Consider the following 23,953-nt stretch of genomic DNA (forward strand, 5'->3'; position numbering starts at 1 on the left):
TCCTGCTGTGGGGGTATTTGAGCTGCCCGGGGCAGAGCCCCAGCAGGGAGACTCCTGTGCTCTCAACCTGCAGCCCTCTCCCTCTCCTTCCCTTGTCCTGACTGTCATAAGGGGAATGACTCATCCTGAGCCTGCTGGCATCTTTGCCCTTGACCTCGTGGGTGATTCACATCGGTGTCCACTTCCAAGAAGAAAGATTTGAAGGAGCTGAATTCACCCATGAGGAACCATGGAAACGAGCCCTTTCCTCCCAGGCAGTCAGAGCCAGCAGGAGGAAGGGATGCTCAGAGTTGGGCTTCAGGCCCTGACCTCCTCTTTGTGTGTGGATGTTGAGACATGTGTCGCTGTCATCACCAGATCCATCAAGATGACAAATGAACTGCAGACCCTCTGGTGTCATTTGACCAGCCCAACAGCCAGTGCCTGCACGTGCACCCACGTCTGTGGAGGTTCATGGGTAGAACGTAGGATCTGAGCATCCCTGAGCACCCTCCACAACCTTTGCTGGCACAGGGAGCCCCTCTAACTCCTTTCTGCTTCATTTTCCTTTTCTTTTCTGTGGAAATCATATTTCTGTGTTGTCCCACAGCATCTGAGTAGATTGAGGAAGGACAAAGAAAAGAACCTGTAAATCCTTGCTGCCCTTTGCTCACACAGCCTTTCCAGACCTTTTGCCATTCCCTCTCTTCCTTTCTCTTTGACTTTCTAACACAGAAGATGATTCAGGCTCAGTTTCTTGGCTGAAAGGTTGATACAGAACGAACAAGCTCAAGGACTGTGCCAGGGAACAGCGGGATCTGGTCTTGGTGCCATAAGTTCTCCACATTTTGTTATTCCCTTTGGATGGGAAGGGTGCTTTTTGCTCAGCTCCCAAACTGCAAAAGTGCAAACCAGGGGCTGAGGAGCTCTGGTCAGGAAGGTATGGAGATCGTGATGTGGAGCAAGATGCAGACCTACTACAACTTTGTTTCTTCTGGAAAAGGACACTGTGATGTTTGTGTTGCTACAGGGTAGAAGATTCTCAGAAAGTAAAAGGTAACACAGTGAAAACATAGTGAGGGAGATAAGGAATGTGGATGCATCTTGAAATGCATGACTGTGGGGTTTGCTGCTGTAAAGAGCCTCACAAGATCCAGAAGGACTCCTGTGAATAGCTAGTTTATCCTGAATTGTTGCGCATTAAAAGGGATTGCAAACCTTCTCCAGCTGATTTTTGAACCCAGCTCTAGAAATCGTTTTTAGACAGGGAAAGAAACCTCTGCCGTTTTTTGTGTATTCTTCTGTGTCACTGGATCACAGTCAGGGATAGACTGGGAACTGTGTGTCTTGTTCCTCCTCATAATCCCAGTTATTGATGTTCCTAAGTGACACCCCGTTATGAGATGTGTCTGGAATCATAAGGTGCCATATTCGTGCAGGACCGATTTCAATATCTGATATGTGCAATCAACAAGAGAAATAGTCTGTGTTGCATCAAACACTCTGCAATAATGTATTGCCTCGTGGAACATTAGCAAGAAGAGCAATAATATTATCTGAGCAGCATTTGAGTGAGTCAGTCCTTCAGGCTCTTGTGTGTTTTTTATCTTTTTGCTCATCACCGCCACAAATCCTTCCCTCGTGCCATCATTTTCGGAGTGGTAGATTTGTCCAGGCAATGACAGCAGCACAGTGACAGTGCCAGATAATAGCAAGCAGGCCCTGGATTGTTCTCCAGTGCTCTTGTGCTGATGGGGCCAGCAGAGGTGGTTAAATCTGCTTTATCCTTTCAGTGAGGAGGAAGGGAAAAGTCCACTTTGTAATGACAGTGGTTGTTGTCCAAAAAAACTGGACCACAATGCATTTCTCCAATGATTATTACGTACATATATTATAAATATATACATATTACTGTGAGGGTGGGGAGACCCTGGCACAGGATGCCCAAAGGAGCTTTGGCTGCCCCATCCCTGGAAGTGTTCAAGACCAGGTTGGACGGGGCTTGAAACAACCTGGTCTAGTGGAAATTTTCCCTGCCCATGGCAGGGGGGTTGGAATTGGATGATCTTTAAGGTCTCTTCCAACCCAAACCATTCTGTGATTCTATGATTATTCTCCATTTTCAGTGGAAGGAGGAAAAACACTCATGTTTTCTCCCTGCTTTTGTTTTTCAGATCCGTGTGGACGGCACCACCAAGAACACCCTGGAGTACGAGATTGTGCAGGTGGTGGACACTGGCCCCATCCTGAGGGACATGGCCTTCTCAGTGGACCACGAGCACCTCTACATCATGTCTGAGAAGCAGGTAAGAAACTCCACCAGTCCTTGGTGCTTTGAAAGCTTTTGGCTCCATCATTCTACGGACATCAGAACTACACGTGAAGTTCTGACAGCGACCACAGTTCCTACCAAGATGTGCTCTGTTGTTGATCTCATGGCTTTTCATGCTCAGAAACCATTGCATTTATACACTGATGCAATATTTAGGGGCCAGGGGCAGAGAACTAAGAGGGCAGAAGCCACCCCCAGCGTTGCTTTGTGCAGTCCACGTCCTGCTGGCTGCATGACAAGGAGCTGCTGCTGCATCTGCTGGTACCACACTGCTCTCCACCCCCACTCAAACTGTGGCTGCATCTGCCACAGACATGGAGAAATGTAATGCTGAATCATTTGGCTCCAAGTGGAGGTTTTGGAGAGGCTGGGGCCTCTTTGAGATGCAGTGATCAGGAGTGTAGGGCGCAGCCTGCCAGGGTGCAGGCCAAGTTTCGTGTGATGTCCCTGTTGTGTTATTTGTGTTATTTTGCAAATGCTAACAGCCAGATCCCAGGAGAGGATCAATCTGGGTGTTCAGCATGGAAGTCTGGATGATTTCAGCAGAATGCTTGGCCTTGAGAAGTTTGCTGTTGGGGTAGGAGGAGGAGGAACTACTTTTGCATGAAAAAATCCACTGTGTATAATTAGACTTGTGGACGAGCAGGGTCACTTGAGTTATTGTAACCAGTTTATTCAAAAATGCTCATGAGGGGCTCTAGCTCCACAGAAATAAAGGGAGCAAAGAAGGATCGTGTTTGGGTGATGGCAGGTGCCCTACAGTGCCACTTCAGTGGAGGTCACCAGTCCAATTGAGACCCATACAGATGTTCCAGGATTCATCGAACCCTGGCCTTGGACCGTGTAAGTGGCACCAAACATAAACCAGCCACCTGATATTCTCCTTATTGTCTTTACCTATTCTCCTGTTGTCACACTTCAGAGCAGTGTGATTTCCTCCCAGTATCACCCAGTTCCCTAACACCAAGGTGCCCCCCATGACATGCTGGGTGCTCCCACCCTCTGACAGCACCAGTGGTCAACAGTCAGTGGTCTCAAAGGTGGAGACGGGGCACAAAATTTCCTCTTCTCATCCACATCCATGGCAGTTTTACCACCCACAAATTCCTGCCTTAAAAAGGCCACGGTGAATAATCATTTCCTCCTCACCTGCCACGATTTTATAGACCTTCCTCATATCCTCCTCAGGTGGCTGTTTTCCAGACCGTGGCTAACAATGGAATTATTAACCTTTACCTAAGACAAGAGGTGTTTTCTCCTGGCCTGTGAGGCAGAGATATATGAGATATTTTGGAGGGAGGTGTTCAAGAGGGTTGCTGTGATCCAAGGGCTCAGATGTGACAGGCCGGTAGTGCTTCTCCACATACATAGTAGGGAGTTATATTTTCCAACCTGTGAGTGTTATTTCTTCTGCTTGATCCATTTTATTTGAAGTGTTTTGTGCCTCTGTGATATCTCTGAACGTTTCTCTCTACTGTGGATATTTATACCTAAAATTTGGTGGTGGGGAGGAAGCAACTCTGTACATTCCTCCTCATTAAAGAGGCTGTGAGATGGATGTCATAACTCAGGAGAACAGGACATGATAACAGGGCTGGGGTTGCTTTCCAGTCTGCTTCATTCTGGGCAAGAACTGGATGTCACCTTCAATGCTGAAGTGAAAACAGCCTCAGTCATCTGCTGGGATGGGGTGGGAAGCTGGAGGCAGGTGATGCTTGAGGTCCTGTGAGGCTTCGGTCATGACACCGTTCCTTTTTCATGTCCTTTTACTGTGTGGGCCCTTTCTCTTTTTCTTCTGCATAGAAGGGAATTCCTTGGGGGTCACAGCCCTTGAGCATGGTGATATGGCAATAACCAAATCCACTGATTTCAGATTTGCTCAGTGTCCTTTTTGTGCAGGTCCATTTGGCAACAGGTCACCTCAGATACCACCCCTGGCTTTGTATAGCCCTTCAGATTTACAGAGACAAGATGTTTGGCTGCCTTGGGCTGGTTGGGCCCAGGAACTGTCTCAAATCTCTGTAGGAAAGGCCAGTGGGACAGCAATGTTCAGTGCCTCACTTCCTTAAAAAATGAAATCTGGAACGAGAGGAGCAATTTGATTTTCCTCCAGAAAGTTCCATGAACATATTCTTGCTGACTTGATGACTATCTACACATCCCTGACTCTTAAACAGAAGTGGGTTCATTTTGTGATTGGCTATTCTAAAGCACAAGCTTAGCCAGGTTTTTGTGGGGCCTCAGGTTGTTGATGGAGCCCTGTAGAGAACTCAGGAGCCCTGAGTCCCTGTGTGATTTATTCAATCATCTCCTCCCACCCTTCTTCGAAGCTCATGGGTGTCTCTGTGAGAGAGGTTAGTGAAAAGGGCAGGGACTGTTGTTATTTAAAACCTGATCCCATTTTGTGAAACACTCAATGCTACAGAAGCCTTTGCCCAAGTCTGATTTTATCTGAGGCGTAGCAAGTGATGTGAGTGACAGAGCTGCCACCACAGCAGTGCAGTCACTGCCTGTGTGCTCATGATACAACACACTTCAAGTGCTTGAATGAATTAGCATTTGTAGAGCCTTGGTGGCTGAGAGTGGGTGCAGGGGTTGTGCTGGAGGCAGGATTAGGAACAGCTTGGCCTTGGGGAGCAAATATCTCATCCACCCTACAAGCCATGTCATACAGATCTTTTCATAACTGGATGAAGATCTGACTTATCAGAGGTTTTCACTGCCTGCAGTGCTATTGTGAGGCCTGTGGAGGTGAAGGACAGGAGGGTGATGGCTTGACCTGACCTTTTCAAAGACAGACAGGCTCCAGTGCTGGTCCCATCCCTGGGGAAGGAGGAGGTTTCTCCTGCCTCCGTCTGCTGGGCTTAACCCTGTCTGCGTCCCAGAGATAAGAGTGGTTCTGTTGGCTGCATAGTTGCTCCATTAAAAGCTGTTTTCATAGAATCATGGGATCATTAAGGTTGGGAAAGACCCCCAAGACCGTTAAGTCCAACCTTTGATCAAATACCACCACGCCCACTAAACCAGATTTGGAAGTGCCACATCCACTCGCTTTTTGAACACTTCCAGGGATGGTGACTCCACCAGTTCCCTGGGAAGTCTGTTATAATGTCTGGCCACTCTTTCAATGAAGAAATTTTTCCCAGTATCCATCCTGAACCTCCCCTGGTGCAACTTGAGGCCATTCCCTCTTGTCCTGTGGCTGGTTGCCTGAGAGGAGAGACCGACCTCCACCACACCACAACTTCCTTTCAGGTAGTTGTAAAGAGCAGTAAGGTGTCCCTGAGCCTCTTTTTCTCCAGGCTAAACAGCTGCTCCTCATAGGATTTATGCTTCAAACTCTATGGTTCTGCCAGTCTTGGCTCCATCACTCACCAGCCCTCCACAAGAATGGAAGCCCCAGTGATAAAGCCAATTTCTCCAGCTTGTCCCAGTCCTATCGTGGCTCTGGCAGTCCCAGCAAGGCACCTTTAACCCAAAACACCTTCAAAGAGCTGTCACTATAAATCAGGCTACAAGAAGCAGCTTTCTTGTGCTGCCAAATATATATATATATATATATATATATCCCCTGACCTTTTTTAAGGTCAACTTCTGCATGGGAGCACTTTCCTCAGCGCACTTGGGGGTCCTTGGGTTGCACATGGGGGTTTTCATTGGGAGCTGAACTCCCTGGGCTGCAAAGGGAACAGGGAACCCAGCTCAGCCCTGTGGTCTGTGGCTGAAACAAGTTCTCCCTTGCAGCTCCTCTGAACATCAAGGGGTGACAAGCAGCTCTTGCCCACTATCAGCCATGAAGTGCTCTGGGGAGCAGGATGCAACAGCTTTTCACCATCACAGGGGCTCCATTATATAGAAATACATATATTATAGAAAGAGTGATACAAAGAGGGAGGATTTGTCACTGAAACCCAGAGATAGAGTATATAAAGGTCCCAGGATTTCACAGAGATGTGGCCATGTGTGTGTTTTAGGTGTGAATGTGTGTTTCAACTCCCTGTTGATGGAGCAGGGAAGGGTTGGAGCACGCATGGGATCTCTCTTGATTTATCAGGATCATCCATTTAGCTCCAGCCTTCACAAAGGCTCTGAGAGAGGTACAAGTCACTAGAGCAGGTTGCTCCAAGCCCCATCCAGCCTGGCCTTGAACACTTCCAGGGCTGGGGCAGCCACAGCTTCTCTGGGAAACCTGTGCCAGGGGCTCCCCACCCTCACAGGGAAGAATTTCTTCTTAATATCCAATCTAAATCTTCTCTATTTCAGTTTGAAGCCATTCCCCCTTGTCCTGTCACTCCATGACCTTGTAAACAGCTCCCCTCCAGATTTTTTACATCACTGGAGGCTTGGACTGTTTCTTTTTCCTTTTTCTGTTTCTGATGTGCAGACCCCGAGGAACCCTCTGCCTCACAGGCTGATCTAAGGGGATGAGGAACAGATGGCAAGTGCTGCTGGAGGAACAGGAGGGTCTCTGCTGCAGTGCCTCTGCATCTCCCTCCTCATCACACATGCACAGACTCCTGGGCTCCCTCTTTCTCCTCTAATCTTTGAATTTCTTTCTCTTCCCAATTGAGAAGCCCAAGCCTACAAGCTCTCTAAAACTCTCTGCAGGGATTGAGATAATTCTTTCCCCCTTTTCCCACTCACCCTGTCTCTCTGTCTGATCCCATCCCTCTTTATGGCCCTGGCCTCTCATTTGCAGGCTTGCACTTGCTCCTCCACTCCTGGTACCCCTGTTCCTTTGCTCTCTCCTCTCCCAGCATTCCCCACACTGCTGTCTGGCCATGCCTCTCTGCTTCCTTCACATTCAAGCATTGACACACACATAGAGCCCAGCTCTCCATGCCAGGAGGTGCAGGATGCCCATTTTCCTCGTGTGGCTTTGGATTAGCCCTTGGAAGGTCACCTCCATCACCCCCTAAATAACTGTTTCAGCATGTTGAGCTCCTGGGTCTCTCCCAGTGCTGGCTGTGTTTTGCAAAGCTGATGCAGAACCTGGAAGCAACTCCAAGACAAAGGAATCCCAGCTCTTCCCTTTGATACAGAGGGATCAAAGGGAAGAGCTGGAAAAGGTGAACTTAAAGGCTTAAAACACAGAAGGCAAATGGCAAGAGGCCCCAACTTCATATTATTTAAATCCCAAGGCTTTGAGCTTCCTCTTACTTTTGGTTTACTGGTGCCTAGGGAAGACTGTTCTGCAACCACTTTCTGAGTAACCTTATGTTACTTGTGAGCAACCTGGAAGTGTCCAAGGCCAGGTTGAACAGGGCTTGGAGCAACCTGGGCTAGTGGAAGGTGTCCCTGCCCATGGCAGGGGGTGGAACTGGATGATCTTTAAGGTCCCTTCCAACCCAAAACCTTCTGTGTTTCACTCAAGGAAGGAGATTTGCAGGTTTGCTCCACGTAGGTGAGTTGGCTTCAGGCTCCAGAGGAAAGTTGTGCTTCTTCCCTGAAAATTTGTAGAAAGTCATTCCCAATCTGGGAATAAATCACATCTGCGCAATGCTATCATTCCCTAAAACCATTCCAGTGTGTCTGAGGTGAGACTGGTAGGGTCATGCGTAGCAGAAGCAGATGGGTATTTTGGAGGCTCTTTTAAACTTTGCCAGTGAAATATCAAATAAATATGTACTTCTACTAAAGCGTGGCAGGAAGCACATTTGGTAAAAATTAAGTAACAGTGCTGCAAATCATGTTGACAGGCTCTTTTTGGCCTTTCAGTGTGTGTTTCTCATTAAAATGGAGAAGGCTTCTACCTATTTGTCTCCTGAGATTTATTCTTCTTCCCTTTGCCGCTGAGTCACTACCAGCAACAGAATTATTGTGTGCAAATTAGCTGCCAAAGAAGAGGTGGGGACTGGCCAGTTTACTTCTGATTTCATGACCACTGATTGAAATCTTGTCTGCTGCTTACATTATCCTATCAATTAGTTAATGCAGTCGTTAATAACTTTGTTTAATCACAGCTTAATTTCTTCAAATGTGGTCTTTGCACATGATATCAAGTAGCATTAACTCCTAGGTTTGGAACGGCTGTTTCCAGGGGATTGTCAATTTGAGGCTGTCCCCAGAAACACTGGCTCAAGATCACAAATTTTCAAAATAACTCGAGAGGGTTTTTTTCCTTTTAATTTGCATTCGTTTGTTTGGGAGCCATCAGATTGTGTGCAGACCATGGTTTTCATCATTGGGCCAGAACCAGGAAAGACAGAAATGATCTTGTTTGGAAATGGAAACTGAGATTGTCTAATAGGTGTGACTTTTTGACCTGGGGATTTAAAAGCTGCAGAGACACCCAGAAACTGTAAATTTTGCTGCTGTTGTTGCAGATCTCTGTAATTTCTGTAATTCAACTCTGGTCTTGAAGTATTGAATCTCAACTTGTAGAGGGGTTACTGTGTGTATTGATGACCACTGTGCACACCCACTCTTTGGAGTAATCAGGTCTTCTGCAGGACCTCACTAACCAACTTCTGGAAGGGTATTGGCAGCATCATCTCTTCCTCAGAATAACTGTTAGGAAGTTAGGAAGAAATTATTTACTTAGAGGATGTAAGGCACCAGAAAATGGTGCCCAGAGAAGTTGTGGATGCTCCATCTCTGGAAATGTTCAAAGCCAGCTTGGACAGGGCTTGCAGCTACCTGTTCTAGTGGAAGTTGTCCCTGCCCATGGCAAGGGGTGGAAATAAATGGTCTTTAAGGTCCCTTCTAAGGGACCCAAATCCTTCTATGATTCTATAATTGGCTGTTCCTAAACCAGACTGACATCTTAGGTAAGATCAGGGTCATCAGAGCTTCTAAGAAGCCCAAATCATGGGTTGAAGTTCACACTGTCTTGTAAAGATGTGTCACATTCATCACCCTCTAAATCCCCAAAAGAAGAGGGCTCCAAAGCACCCATTTCCCTGCCAGCTGCCCCGCCCTTGAGCAGTCCTGCACAAAACAGATAGGGAAGAGCAGTTCCTCGAGTTCAGTCAATCCCTATCAAGCCAATGAGTGTAATCCCAGTTGGCAGCAAAGGCAACTTTTTGTTCTCTTTGATTGTTCTTTCCTGCTCCTGAAACACCCCTCATTACCCTCAGTGATATCAGAGGCTGAACTCAGCTCTCCCTTGCATTTGCTTTCACCTAATTAAGGGCCTGTTAAATAAGGTCAGATGCCCTCTGAGAAATGACTGCATGGATGGAAAACCCCACATGGATGCTCAGCTCAGGATGGAAAAGACACTGTGTGAGTGCCCGTGTTTCTCAGCCAGGAATGATAAAAGTGATTTGGCCCACTGGCAAAAACTGCAGCACATTGAGCGGCTGACTCTTTTGAAAAAATTCTTTATCAGCAAAAAGCATATTACTGCAAAAAGAAAAGTCACCACTTGGCTTGATTTTGACTCGTTTGCTGCTGGCACGGGGGTATTTAGGAGCAAGCAGGGGTGGGATAATTCATGGAGTAGGGAGTCCCTTAACCTCTGTCTGGGTTGGTTGTGTGTTCTAGCAGGGATGCAAATAACTCCAAAAGCTGAGTAGGTGAGGAACTGATTCAAGGTCTTGGAGGTGTCCCAAATGAACCATTCATGACAAGGGAAGAAGTTCCACCAGGGGCTGTGTCCATCCCATGAGATGCATGGGCATCTGGAATTTCATCTCCCACTGTCCCCTCAACCTTGAAATAAGGTTGTCTCTTTCCACACTGAAATTAAGCTCTTTTTATGCTTTGGAAACACTTTCATGAGCCAATTGATGCTGTATTCAAGTGCCCCACTTTGCCCCAAAACCAGTACTACGCTTAGTGCACTGGAAAGGAGGAAAGGTTTGGAGTTGAGAGACAGTCCAGGATTTGGGAGACTCAGTCTCATTTCCTGGAGACAGAGTCCTTGCATTGTCAGACACAGGATGGGATTGTTGGAGTGTCCTGTTCAGGGCCAGGAGTTGGACTTGATGATCCTTGTAGGTCCCTTCCAACTCAGGATGCTCCAGGAATTTATGATTCTATGACATCAACTGTGTGGAAACACTACAGCTCCACGTGTCCTGTAAGTACAGAAGATATTTCCAAGGTCAAGACCTCTTCTGGAACTCTTTGTAACACCTGCCAGTGACTATTGGAAACTCAGGTCTCCTCCTGACACCTGAGGCTGGTGTGCCTGCCCTGATGAGAGCTGCAAGGCTTTGTTGGATCCCAAAGCTCAGAGGGACTTTTGCTGAGTTGCCATCAGAAATCCAGACTGAGATTTGCTGGGTATCAGAGAGGGAAATGCTTCTTGAGACAATAATTGTCTGGTTTGTAGCTCCCCTGTAGATGAGTTAAAAATTTCTTCATCCCATCCAGAGGAATACTGACAGATCAGAGTGTCCAGATCACCCCTGGGCCAGGATTTGGGGTGCACTTATGTCCACATGGGTGCATTAACTCAATGTAGTGCCTGATCCAGTCTTTCACACTACAAGACCTGTGTTCAGGCACAGTGGTGGTGTGTTTGTGCCTGAACTCTGCAGCTGTGCCCTCTTCTACATGTTCAATATTTGAAGGGAGAACTACAGCTTTCACAGTGCCATCTGTGGATCTGCATTTGGCTTGAACTTCAGCTTGAACTAATGTCAGCATTCATCTCTTGGCTTGCCAAAAAAGCCATCCCCATGCCAGCATGGTTCCTCCACAGGCTGCTCAAAGCAGCAGCACAGGAGCTGGAGGATGCACAGGGGCTTTCCAAGGTGCTGTGCTCTGCAGAGGATGGTTTAATTCATCCGTGGGACTCCTTGCCTTTAAGTATCCATGTTAGGGACACAGTTGTAAGGGGATGCCTGGAGTCAAGACATGAGGAATGAGGTGGGTCATTCAGTTTAACCAGGTCTCCTTCCTCTTGTACTATGTTTTTGAAGTGGGAGTATTTGGTTCTCCAATTCATGGGGCTCTGCCCACAGCTACCCCCTGCCTTGCACAGAGGACAAAAAGTGAGGCTGGAGGAAGGAGTGAGCAACGGCCATAAATGCAAAAAGCATTTGCAGAGTCATTCCCAGGGTGAGAATGGCAGGGAGTATTGATCCTCAGGAGCTGGTGACAGGTGGGAAGCCATGCAGACGTGTCCCCTGGGGCACAGAGCTGCCTGACACGTGGAGTGCAGGTCACCTGGCACTATTGATTGTGGTGCTGTTCCTCCGTGGAGTCACACACAGGCTGCTCAGTAGAGCTACAGAGCTGTTCAGGGAAAAGGATCTGGAGTTAAATGCATCCCTCTCATGTTTTAAACAACAACAACAAAAAAATCCACCTTCGTCTCTCTGAGTCCTGCCAGGCTGGTAGGTTGTGGTTTCAGCTAGGAATAGGTCAGAGTATTAAGGGCAGCTCAAGGAATTTAGCTGGAAATCTGAAAATCTCCACCCTCCCTTCCCCCAGCCCCTGACCCTGTAACAGACCCAGAAGAAGGGGAGAAGAAAGAGGAAGCCTAAGAAGCTGGTGATTACATGTGAAGCCTGGCAGATCTGTAATCCTGGACTCCATTAAACATCTGTCTCCTCCAATCTCCCTGACAGCCAGGTCTCCTCCTCTGGCTGCCTCGCACAGATCTCTCCTTTGCAGGTCACTGGAAAGCACAGCTTGTTAATCATCCCCTGGCTTTGGTTATTCCACACCAGCCCAGCCTGGGAGGGAAGATCTGGGCAAGGCAGTGCCCAAGGCTCAGGAGTACAGGCACTTCCACACCTCTTGGGTTTAAGTTCTTAAATTTGACACATCCTTGAGTGCTTTCCCGGATCGGTGCCCGGCGGCTGTCTGGGACTGTTCCCTTAATTACTGCATTTTAAACATGCTTCAAAAGTTGTTTCCATTACAGGCTCATGTGCCTTATTACTGTCTTTGAAGCAAGTACTTGCTCTCTTGGGGCTTTTCCCTCGCACCACAAGTGCACAGAGTTATCATTTTCTAATGCATATTCTGTTTTTCATGTGATGCCTCAGAACTCCTAAGCACGCTCCATGTTAGTGGGGATTAATAGGAATTTCATTGTCAGACTCAGGGAAAACTGTGCTCCAGAGTTTGTTGTGTCTTCTGCACTCCTGGCTTTGAGTCTTTCTTGCTTTAAGGCCCCTGCTAAATATCTTTCATCAGTTTATATTACTTGATATAGTCATTATCATCATAGATGTGTGCAGTAGGAACAGGAAAATGAAATCCATTCCAGAACCTGCCCTTGAAAGGCAAACTGGCTTTTATGTCCTTTTCTATTAAAAAAAATAACTTTAAAGTCATACTGTGATTTTTTTTCTTCAAGGTTTGGGGTTTTATTTCCAGTCTTTGTGATTTTCCAGTTTGTGATTGGAGACAACTGTACTCAGCTACCCTGAAAATTATTTTCTTGTTTCATTTCCTAACTGGATGAAGAAGAAGTGAGAATCCTTGAGACCTAAATTAGTCTGTCTTGCTTTGTTGGGTTTTTTTGTGGTTTGTTTTTTTTTTTTTTTTGTCCTTTAGAAAGATATTTTGAACCAGCAAGCTGAGCACTTGGTCAATACTGTGTTGTATAGGGTATATCTGTACTTTTGTTGGCAGTGTAAGCCTTGGCCTTGCTCAGCAACTTGTGTTTGGTTGGTTGGGAAGATTTGAGGGGACAGAAAAATCCATGCACCAAGTTGTGTGGACATATTGGTGCCCCTTTGGTGGATATTGCACATGGACATGACAATTCCTCTGCCAAATGTCCCCCATGTCATTGCCTGAATAAAGGTCATGTTAAAATCGGGATTTTTTTGAAGTAATGATCCTTAAACTCTTAGTTCTCATCCCAATCCCAGCACTTCTCACATAATTCTGGTGATGTTAGTTCACCTGATGAATTCATTTCTTGTCCTCCAGTCCCGAACTCCTACCCAAATACCTACTCTTATGTCCCTCTCCTGAGAGTCTGGATCCATGGATGCCTTTGTGATGTATTTATAACTCGTAAAGCCCTTTGGATTTCTCCAGGATGAAAGACAGTGTTTGTACAAGATCCCTGCTCTCATGACATAATTGGGGAAGCTTTCTCTGGAAGGAACCTTCCGAGCACTTTTGACTTCACGTGTCAGTAGTTTCTGCCCCAAAGAGCGAAGGTAACCCCACGTGTTTCCCCCAAGCATCCCATCAGGAATGCGTTTTGATGGAGTAGGAACTCCAGGGTGATCCACATAATTAATGTTGGATTCACGGAGCACTGGCACGGAGGAGACAGGCAGACGTTTGCACTGCCTTGGCCTCCATCAGGACAAAGCATCCTTTGTTCCCATGTCCTTGTTTTATTTCATTTAGTGGTTAAATGCAATAAAACAGGGAACACTTTCTGGCAGTGAAACCAAACGCTGCAGTGTGGCCCGTGCCACAGCTTTCTTATTATCCCAGAAAAGGGTCCAAATTCATAGGGAATAAGCCCAAGCCATTCCTGGACACTGAGGGGCTTCCTCTCTCTCTCCCCAAGAGCATTATCTATCCCTGAGACTTTCACCTCAGGCCATTAGCTGGCAGGTTGGTCATTAGGAGCCACTTGGCAGTGACTGATTGCGGGGATCTCTTTTGCGAGGGAAAATGTGGAACTGATTGCCTGGGTGACCCCGTTTGACCCCGGGAATTCTGCATTTAACCTGGCTTTAGACATAATAAACTCGAGTAATTAGCAGAAAAATTCGGCGGTGACATGTCTAATTGATTGGAAATGCCAGTCCCTGGTGAGACACGAAGCCTCGGTGAGGGCTCTGCTGCGAGGGGGTCGTGGGGATGCTGTCAGGAGGCAGGGAAATGCAGGGAAGGAATGTGGAGCCTCCTGTTGGTTTGCTTTTCTTTCCAGCTGAGAATGCTGCAGGTTTGCTTTTCTTTCCAGCTAATGGCCTCGGTGAATAGCTATCCATCACTAATTACTGATCCCTGTACTCAGCACTTTCCCAAGGTTGAGCTCACACCTCTGGGAAAATCCACCTAATCTCTGCACAGTCCATCTTAACCCTCTGCTTGCAAAGAGGAAAAAAACCCCACCTTCTGTGATCCTCATCTGGAGATCCAGCAGTTTGTGCCTCACCAAGGAGGGCCCTGTTTGGGAGAACATCATTTATTTCAGGTTTGATAATATCTTATCTCCCTTGTTAACACAGATCTGTGATATCCCTCCCCAGGCTTTGCATTTGTGCTCCTAAATTGATGACAGTTGAAAAATCAAACATTTTAAATTAATTTTTGTATTTGCCCTTAAAACTGGCCATTTTTCTGCCCTGGTTCATGGCAGGACCTCAGGACCATAGGTGTGTGCATACCCTGGAGCACAATACCCTGTGACATGGGGCCAGGAATGGTCTGGGAGTGTCTCCCAGTCAGTCTGGACATGGTTCAGGGATGACCATGGCCAGTGGCTGTTTCTGAGAGGCAGTTTGGCTGCAGCTGCTCCATCTGCAGACTAAAGGAACCAAAGAATGTGTAAACCTGCCCATTAAATTATCAGTGCAGGTCCAACCTTACAAGAACAGTGCTGTGGTTTTTGTGTGGGTAGGTTCAAAGTCTCTGTACTGCTCATCGTGGCCTTCCAGCACTTAAAGGGGGCTCATAAAAAAGAGGAAAAATTACTATTTACATGGACATGTCAGACAAGGGGAGGATGGTTTTTAAACTAAAAGAGGAGAGATTTAGGTTAGATATATATAGGAAGAACTTCTTGGCTGTGAGGGTGGGGAGGCCCTGGTACAGGTTGCCCAGAGAAGCTGTGGCTGCCCCTGGATCCCTGGAAGTGTCCAAGGCCAGGTTGGATGGGGGCTTGGAGAAACCTGATCTAGTGGAAGGTGTCCCTGCTCATGGCAGAGAAGGAAAAAGACCATCTTTTTGCTCGTAGTGTTAATTAAATGTTTGAAATATTGATTAAGAGCTGATGTCTTCTAATAAACAGGGGTAGCAGAGAAGAGCAGGTCATGTTTGGGGAAAGCTGAAGAGCCCACTGGGAGAGCTTGAGGGGGATGTATCAACCATATCTTTGAGAAAAATAGGGAAGACACTAAAATTTAGGGATGTAGACACTGCCATTTACCAGAAGGGCTTAGAAGGGTCATTGGGGTGTTTTATTTGATAACATGGATTCAGCCTTAGGGGAAAATAACCTGTTGCATCTGTCACACCATGAGAACCCTTCATTTGCTAATGCAGTGGAAATCAATGTGTCACTGGGGGGAGTCCCTGGGTTCCTCCACCCTCTGGTGTCTCCTGCTGCTCCTCAGGTACCTCAGAATTTCACTCACCTCTGTGCATCCAAGCTCTTCGTGGTTTTCTTGAGGTTCACCACCTCCTCCCAGCCAAGGGAGGAGAAAACCAGCAACCAACTCAGGGCTTCAGGAACACTTTCATATCCTGGATCAATAAATTAAAAAAGGGAAAAAGCAATACAGTGGCAACACCAGATGCACTGAAGCATCCTGGGGAGATTGCAGAGTCTCAAAACAAACATTAGATGTGTAAACAGTGTCTCAGCACTCCTTGGTGAGGGTTTGCTGCAGACCCATTTATTGCCTTCCTGATGATTTATTTTCATTAATTTTCATAGCCAACCAGATAAAAGTGCTTGTGGCAAATATTGTGGGCTCTCCCTGCTCCCATATCAGCCCAGCAAACACTCCCTTTCTCTTTTCTACTTTCTTTTTGAGTCGACAGCCAATTCATCCACTACTGATTGTGGCACAAAGTTTGCACCATCAACAGTTTGCCCATTTCTTCAGTGCTCACACACTTTTGGGGTGTTATTCTCTCCACTTAGAGGAACAGCAGCAGTGGTTGTGGTGCAAAATGACCTTTTAAATACTGAAATATTTGTATTTGATGGGTTTGTGCCTTTGCTTCCTCACACACCGTTTAAAAGGAAGGAGGATTCACACATGATAAAGAACTGCAGCTTGGAGTAATTTTTTTCTTAAAGCAGAGGGACTATCTGTAGGTTTAAGCATTGACAGTTTTGCCCCAGGGTCCTAGAAAAATAGACAAAGAATCTTTACTGGGGGGATGAAATTTTCAGGTCCCTGGAAATATCCTGGGCCTTTCAATGGGACAATTCCATTCTTCTTTTGCTTGCATTTATTATTTATTTTCTGCCATTCTGCCTCTCCAAAATATTTATTTTTTTTTTTTAATTTTTGCCAAACAAAAGGTCATCCTTAATTTAGTGATCCATCTGTGAGGGGGGAAAAAAAAAAGTTTCTTTTGGCTCTGTGATTTGCTTTCAGCCTGGGATGCTGCTCTTTCTCCTGTTGGCCATGAAAATGGTCATGAACAACACAGACATGACGTAGTTATTTATTTATGATCATATATACATATGATATAAATATTTACAAGAGCATGGAGTGACAGGAAAAGGTGAATGGCTTCAAACTGAAAGAGAGAAGGTTTAGATTGGATATTAAGAAGAAATTCTTCCCTGTGAGGGTGGTGAGGCCCTGGCACAGGTTGCCCAGAGAAGCTGTGGCTGTCCCTGGATCCCTGGAAGTGTCCAAGGCCAGGTTGGACTGGGCTTGGAGTAATCTGGGTTAGTGGAAGGAGTCCTTGTCTGTGAAAGGGAGTTGGAATAAAATGATCAGTCAGGTCTCTTCCTGCCCAGGCAATTCTATGATTCTCTGATGTATAAATATAGAATATTTATAGAATATTAGAGATTTCTTAGAAGACTTTATAAAAGGCTACAGCATTTTCCTAACTAACTGCCCTCCCTTTTGGGAGCAGGCTGTGGGTGAATGAGGTTTTCCAGCAGCAGGAGCTCCACTGCATCTTTCCCCCATCATGCAACAGGTTTGTGGCATGACTGGAAAGATGAGGCACAAGTTTATGGGACACACAGAGTACCTGGACCTACTGCACATATGGAGACCTGCCCTCATGTTCACCCCAGGTCACAGGGCAAGAGGAAAGTCATGTCACTCAGACATTACCTGGCACTTTTATCCATCTCTACATCCAAAGCCAGGAGGATCACCTTATCTGCCAGGGAAGCACAACTGGGATGGGAGGCAGCATGTGTTTGGCAGAGCACAGCACCATTACACTAATGCATCTGCAAATGGGAGGCTGGAGAGGGGCTATTTGGATAATGGAGTGGCTGGGCTAATAAAATTAGCCTCCCATTCACAGCCTGAGTGGGGAGGAGGGGAACTGTCCCTTTCAGTCTTTCAGTCCCCTGACATCTTATTCCCCCCTGACAGCCCAGGAAGGGGAGCAGGCAAGGGGGGAGCCTTGCAGCAGAGTGAAAATGTGCTTCTGCACTGACACAGCGCTGGAGAATTTCTGGGAAGCCAAATTACTGGGCTGTGGAGCCTCCACCTCGTGAGAGCTCAGGCTCCGGGAGCCCCGAGCCACCGCCACGCTCCACAAACCACCCTTCCCTCAGAAGGGGCAAGGTTGGAAATGCATTTGTCACTTGAGCTCCAGACAGCAAACCACACTGATTTAATTAACCCGGGGAGCCCTGCTGGCCTTGTCTGCAGAGCTCAGGACATCAGGACGTGCATGAGTGGAGGCAGGGTGAGGAGGGAGAGGGGAAGAGGGCAAAGACACGTGGCTGTTGGGCAGTCAGAAGCCATCTCAAAGCACTTTGCTCCTCACAACCAAAAGCCCTTTACAATTACTCTCGATGTGATTTACATTTACTTTAAGGCATCTGCATAATGGAATATAATGCACAAGAAGCGCAGCCACCAGCTTCTGAGAGCTTTTTGGGGGCTGACAATTCCTGCAGAGCATGAAATCTCCCTTTCCCTGCAGCTGGAAATGAGTCCAGTCTTTACAGAGCTTTTCATGGGCTAAAATGCCAAAAATCTGCCTACCAATCTGCCTGACCTGTCAACTCTATTCATGAAGTGCCCAGACTTGCCCTTTCTTTTCTGCCTTTCCAGTGGATTTATTGGGACCTTGGGCTTCTTACCTAAACACCTCCCCCAGGCAGGAGGATTTTCATCTCCAGCAGAGCAAAAGACAGGGGAATGTGGCTTTGCTGTCAGTCAGGGGCACACCAGGGGCTGGTGGAAGCTGGGCCACCTCTGCCCACACCTGGCAGGTTTACTGTGAGAGAGGTCAGTCCCACTTGAAGAAAGTCACCTTGGCCAAGGGCCTGTGAAATTTTAATGCTTCCCACCAAACATTGACTCTCTGAGGGCATCTGAGTGAGCCTTTAGTGGAGCAGTCGATATTTGTCTGATGTTTCAGTGGATAATGTTGCTTTTCTTTGAATTTCCATTGGGCTCCCTCCCAAACTCGTTGCAGAGCATCAGAAGCAAGATAAAAACACGGGAGGAGAAGGGAGTGCTCCCTTTGGAGGGTTGTTATGTGTTGTCTACTCTTCCCTGCCCTAATGAGACTCTCTGCTGGGTGCCCTCCTCTCAGCTCAGCATCGGGATCCCTGTTCCTGGTGCAATCACTTCCAGCTCAGAGCAGTCCTTTTCCATTTTGCTTTCTGAGGAATTTGTACAGCCAAAATTTAGGTGCTGAGACACCACCAGTGCTGAACACAGCAGAAATATTGCAATAAATGCAAAGACATCAGCAGTTCTGTGTGACAAACACTCCTCTTCCACTGGAGACCATTGCAGAATAATCTTGTCACTCCATCCCGAGCAGACTTGAGTGGGTCTAGTCTGTCCCACAAGGAAAAGAAGCTCCAGGTTAGATTTTAGGTAGGATTGTAGCCACATATATTATTAATAGAAGACACATGTATCCACTTCCTTGCTGTACTCGAGCTACTCAGTTAATTCTGCAGCAAGGGCTCTGTTCTGTCCCTGTGGAATGGTCATTCTGCCATCTTGGGCAATTTAGCATCTGTCCTGTACAAATCTGAGATGCAGAAGAATTCCAGTGGGGGAAAAGCAAATATATTGCCTTCCAGGTAACAAAATCACTGCTGCAGGTTTCATTTTTGCCAATTTACCATCCATTTGGGACACGGTGTAAGTTGGCTGTGCCTCCTAAGAAAGAATAATGCTGTAAACAATGTAGCACTAATATACTGAGCAATTAAAGAACTTGTTTCTGATTGAAGCTGAAATCCATTATACTTCCATTTGCAAGGCAAGCTGGGCAGATTTTGAAATAAGTGAAAAAAAGGAGCCAATTTATATTTCTGTTTGTGCTTGTAGCAGTGAGTAAATAAGTCCAGGTGCACAAGAGGAGTTGGAAGACTTAAATTTCAAAGGCAGCTTGGATGTCTGATAACTGTGGGAGTCTGGACTTAAAATAAATGCAAAGGAACTGTTTTCAGGAGCAAAAGGCACAGGATTTCTGAGTACATCTTGGGTGCTGTTTTAGATTCGTTCACAGAATCACAGAATGGTTTGGGCTGGAAGGGATCTCAAAGATCATCTCATTCCACCCCACTGCTATGGGTGATTCAGGGACAACTTTCACCATCCCAGGTTGCTCCAAGCCCCATCCAACCTGGCCTTGAACACTTCCAGGGATGGGGCAGCCACAGCTTCACTCTCCAGGGTTGATCTTGTCCTGTCCAGCTACTGGTTGATGCCTGAAAGACATCCATACCTGGGATTGAGATTTTAGGGGTGGCCACCTCAGCAGTGCCCACCCACCCCCCCAGCAGGGCAGGTCTGAGAGAAGGTCTGTTCAATATTTATCTGACCAAGAAAGAGAGTGAGTGATGCTTGTGTGAGCAGTGTCATATTTAAAAGGTGTCTCCACTTAACGGGAGGTCACAGTGAATACTCTCCTTGAGTGGTGGCATCATTTCATAAAAAAGCTTTTCCATTAATTAAAGTTAACCCTGCATCGTGCACAGGGTTTGGTACAGAAGATTATTTTTTCTGATCAATACATATTACCATATTTCCTAGAAAGAAGCTTTCACTCCCTCAATTAGCAGAGAAGAAATAATTGTGTGCATTTGAAAGCATTTTGTGCCTCTAATACCCATTAAGTCGATCAGAGTTGCAATTTGCCTTTTCTTATGGACTTTTGTCTGTATCAGTTACCCACAGGAGCACAAAGCATTGTTTGCTCTCATTCAAATGACACTTCAAGAAATGCCAGGGGAAAATGATGATTTTGTACTGCCTTATTTTATTTCTTTTTTTAAGGTTGAGAGAGAGGATAAACTGATGAAAATGCCCCAGCCCATGAATCAGGAGTCCTGGCACTGAGATTTCTCCATGGCCTCTGTGTGATCCTGCCCCAGTCACTAAAGGCCACTTTCAGCTCCTTGCAGCAGGCTCTGGCATTTATTTTTATGCAGCACCCAGGGCCACTGATTTTGATGAGGTTTCCAGGCAGGAACACGGTTATTAATTTATCCTCAAAAATTAATGGAATTGGGCAGGAGGGGAGAACTGCTTTATCTCCAAAACCTTCCCTGGCTTCCAACTTTCAGCACTCTGAGAGGCCTTGAGGCATCATGTGCACTCCCCATCCCGGGGCAGAGCCCTGCAGGTGGACTCACACCCCAGCAGAACATCCTTCTTCCCTCCTGCTGGGCTGGAATTAATATTCTTATTTCAGTCCCTTTGTAGGGAAAACCTAAAAATTAATTGCCTGTGCACACGAGAGGTGAACAACCAGATGCCCAGGAAAGCACAACAGAGTTATTGAGTGATTCTGCTTTAATTAAGTGCATCAGAGAGCTGGGAATGGTGGGGCCCCGTGCCTGATGCCAGGAACATCATTGAGAGGATGTGAAGGGATGACTGCTGCCAAGGGATGATGGAAGGTACTCAAGGAATATAGAAAGCTATTTTAATTCTGGCTTGCTTTGAGAAAGCTGGAGCAATAGCCAATAACCATAAAACTACTGGGGCAAAGCTGCAAACACACCAAGGGCATCCCTCAAGCACTTATCTCTGAGCTCTCTGAAAAAGGAGACCTTTTATCAGTGAGAGGGGAGTACAACAGACCAGCAGCTGTGAATTCCCTGCCAAAAGGGCTGCAGGCAGCATTTTCAACCTTCTGGCTAAAAGCTGGCATCTCCCAAACCACCCAAGAGGGAGAAAGTTGGGGACATCCACCCTTCTGTCCCCCTGCTGAGCCAATCACGTTCTAAGACAAATTGGGTAACACAGTTCCCCCTGCATGCCTTGGCTCCCACGATGTGAAAAGACATTTAAGATCATCAACTAACCTCTAAAATTAGCAAATTGTGTTAAAAAAAAATCCCCTAATTCATGGATTGCAGTAGTGGCTGTTGAAGGTTATATCACAAAATCAAAATTCACTGTGAAATTCCCATGGACCACCCAATTTCCAAGGTCCTCTTTGGTTCTCACCTTATCTCCCCATGAAGAAAGGAAGCTCCATGGCCCATGGAGTTCAGACCCCAGCGCTCTTGATGTAAAGACCACTTTAAATGGGAGATCCAAGATCTTCTTGCTTGTCCTTCCTACAGCTGGCTGGATAATGGCTGAGTGCAGTGCAGCCACCACTGCTGGTAGGTACCCAGCTGCCAGAGGAGATGGACACTGTGGCTTCCTGGAAATGCATCCATCCTTCTGGAATGAGGGGCTTGTCTGCTAATGACCTTGGGTAGAGCAGACTCACTTAGGCACCAGTGGTGATATTCATCTTAACTTACTGTACTGTGTTTTTCTGCATCCAGGTAAAGCATCCAAACACCTGCTCTTGTTGGGAGAGAGAAATTGGACCTTTCAGGGTAAAATACACTTGAATTCCTTCAGATTCAACTTTAGGATAACATGAGCTACCCTCAGCAGCAGCTTACAAAGGGAGTCCAAGCAGCTTGTTTTAGGGAGGTATTTGCAATGTCTGGGAACAATGATTCTTGCTTTGGGTCTCCTTTTTATCACAGCTAAGGGATCTTGCCTTGTTTCCACTGTCCATGCTCTTTTTACTCAGGATGTGCTTGTGATCCTTGCAGAGATGATGGGAACTCTGGCTGCTCTGCCAACAAGAAACATCCTCAGGTAGTTCCCTTCCCCTGTGAGAGGGGCAGCAGATCCCACTGCCCTTCATTTCTCTCTGCCCCCAGCTCTCTTGTCTGGGTTGTTGCTCTGTTCTCTGTGAGTGAACAGTGATGATTTTAGGGTCTCCTATCCAAAGAATGAGCAGAAATGGATTTTAAGAAGTCCCATAATTATATCACTTCCTCAGCTTTAAGTCTTCAGGCTTTGACTGGACATTTTAACAAACTGATGTTGTGCTTTGCTTACAGCCATCAGGATTTTCTTGTCACATTGCTCTGTTCTGGCTACACCAGAGCTCCCAACCACTCTGTAAAGGAGACATCACACTTCCAGGGACAGAGATCCAGACTATGAGATGACCCACCTGGAATTAGTAGCATGGCTCAGATATCAGGGAATGTGTCAGGATAACTGCTGCTAATCCTCCAGTAATTAAAGCTGGCCTACGGTGCTTTAGCCTTCTTTTCCAAGCCTCTGAAAAACCAAACCACATCACTGCCACAGAAAACGTGTCTGGGGATCCCAGAGGCAAAAGTGCTGACAAAGAACTCCAGAGAAATTAAAAAAAATCAGTGATCCATGGCAAAGTCCTTCAAGGACATCTGTGGGGTTATTTCATAGAGTGCATCAAGCACACAGAGACGCAGTGAATTTGTGGAAATGGCTTCCTGGATAAATTGAGGTGTGGAAACTCCTTGGCTTGGTTCTTATGGACAGATTGCAGAAGAGATCAGGACACTGTTCCAAAATTTTATTTCCTGGGCTATTTACATCCTCCTCCAACCTTCTGGGCAGTGTGATTCAGCAGCTGGGACAGGTTTGTGCTCCCCACCATAGATATGCCTGTGTTGCAGGTGTAATATATCCAAAAAAACCAGTGATTGTTTTTGTGCTGAATTTCAGGACAGCCAGAAAAAAAAAAGTCTGATAATGGGAAAGGGTTTCCAAGGAGCTGACTGTGCTACAAGGGAACCTCCACCAATCCTTAGATGTTGGAGGATGTTCTGTTAAACCCTGGAGTTGTGCTTCAATCTATAAAGTTGTTCTTTGAATCACAGAATCATTAAAGCTGGAAAAGATCATCTAAGATCATCCAAGTCCAACTGTTCCCCCAGCACTCCCAAGTCCACCACTAAACCATGTCCCCAAGTGCCACATCCACATATTTTTTGAACACTTCCAGTCAGGAAGTAAACTTAGCACAAAGCCCCAGATCAAGAGCTAAGGATTTAGAGACATTGGAGGATGGACTTCAAGTCTGAACCACACTGAAGGAAAAGAAAATGCAGATTATCTCCATGTACCATCATAACTGAAACCTCAGAGGTGCTGTCAAGTCTTGATAGAAGGACGATGGAAAGGCTGGGCATGGAATAACAAAGAGCTGCAAGAGGGCAGTAAAAATTGAAAAACACCTTCAAAATGGTGGAGATTTTGGCACATCCAGGGTGATGTTGCTACCAATCAGTGTGGGACCGCTGGGAGCCTTTGGGATTGTGGCCAGACAGGAAACTGCAGTAAAAAATTAGGAGCATCTCGGGGTCTTCAGTGAAGCTGAGCACTGAGGGACCTTGCAGGACAGCCCTTATCACAACACATCTGCATTTGCTGTCACACTCCAGGGCAGTGGCCCAAGTCTAGCACAGGATCTCAGTGCCTGAGGGTACAGAGGTGATCATCTGGCAAAGATCACCCCCAGCCCCAGTTAAGCAGAAAGTGAACAGCCATCTACAATATCTAAAGCAAA

At 46.5% G+C, this 23,953-nt stretch overlaps 1 protein-coding gene across 1 annotated transcript in view; it reads left to right on the plus strand.

Annotated features, from left to right (window-relative positions):
* Positions 1-23,953, plus strand: part of PLXNA4 (plexin A4) — a 451,907-nt gene that overhangs the window by 219,331 nt on the left and 208,623 nt on the right. The window contains 1 exon segment of the mRNA XM_032687463.1: positions 2,154-2,285. Within this exon segment, the coding sequence (XP_032543354.1) occupies positions 2,154-2,285 (132 nt within the window).

The sequence above is a fragment of the Chiroxiphia lanceolata genome, chromosome 5 (genome assembly GCF_009829145.1).
Source record: "Chiroxiphia lanceolata isolate bChiLan1 chromosome 5, bChiLan1.pri, whole genome shotgun sequence".
Lineage (NCBI taxonomy): Eukaryota > Metazoa > Chordata > Aves > Passeriformes > Pipridae > Chiroxiphia > Chiroxiphia lanceolata.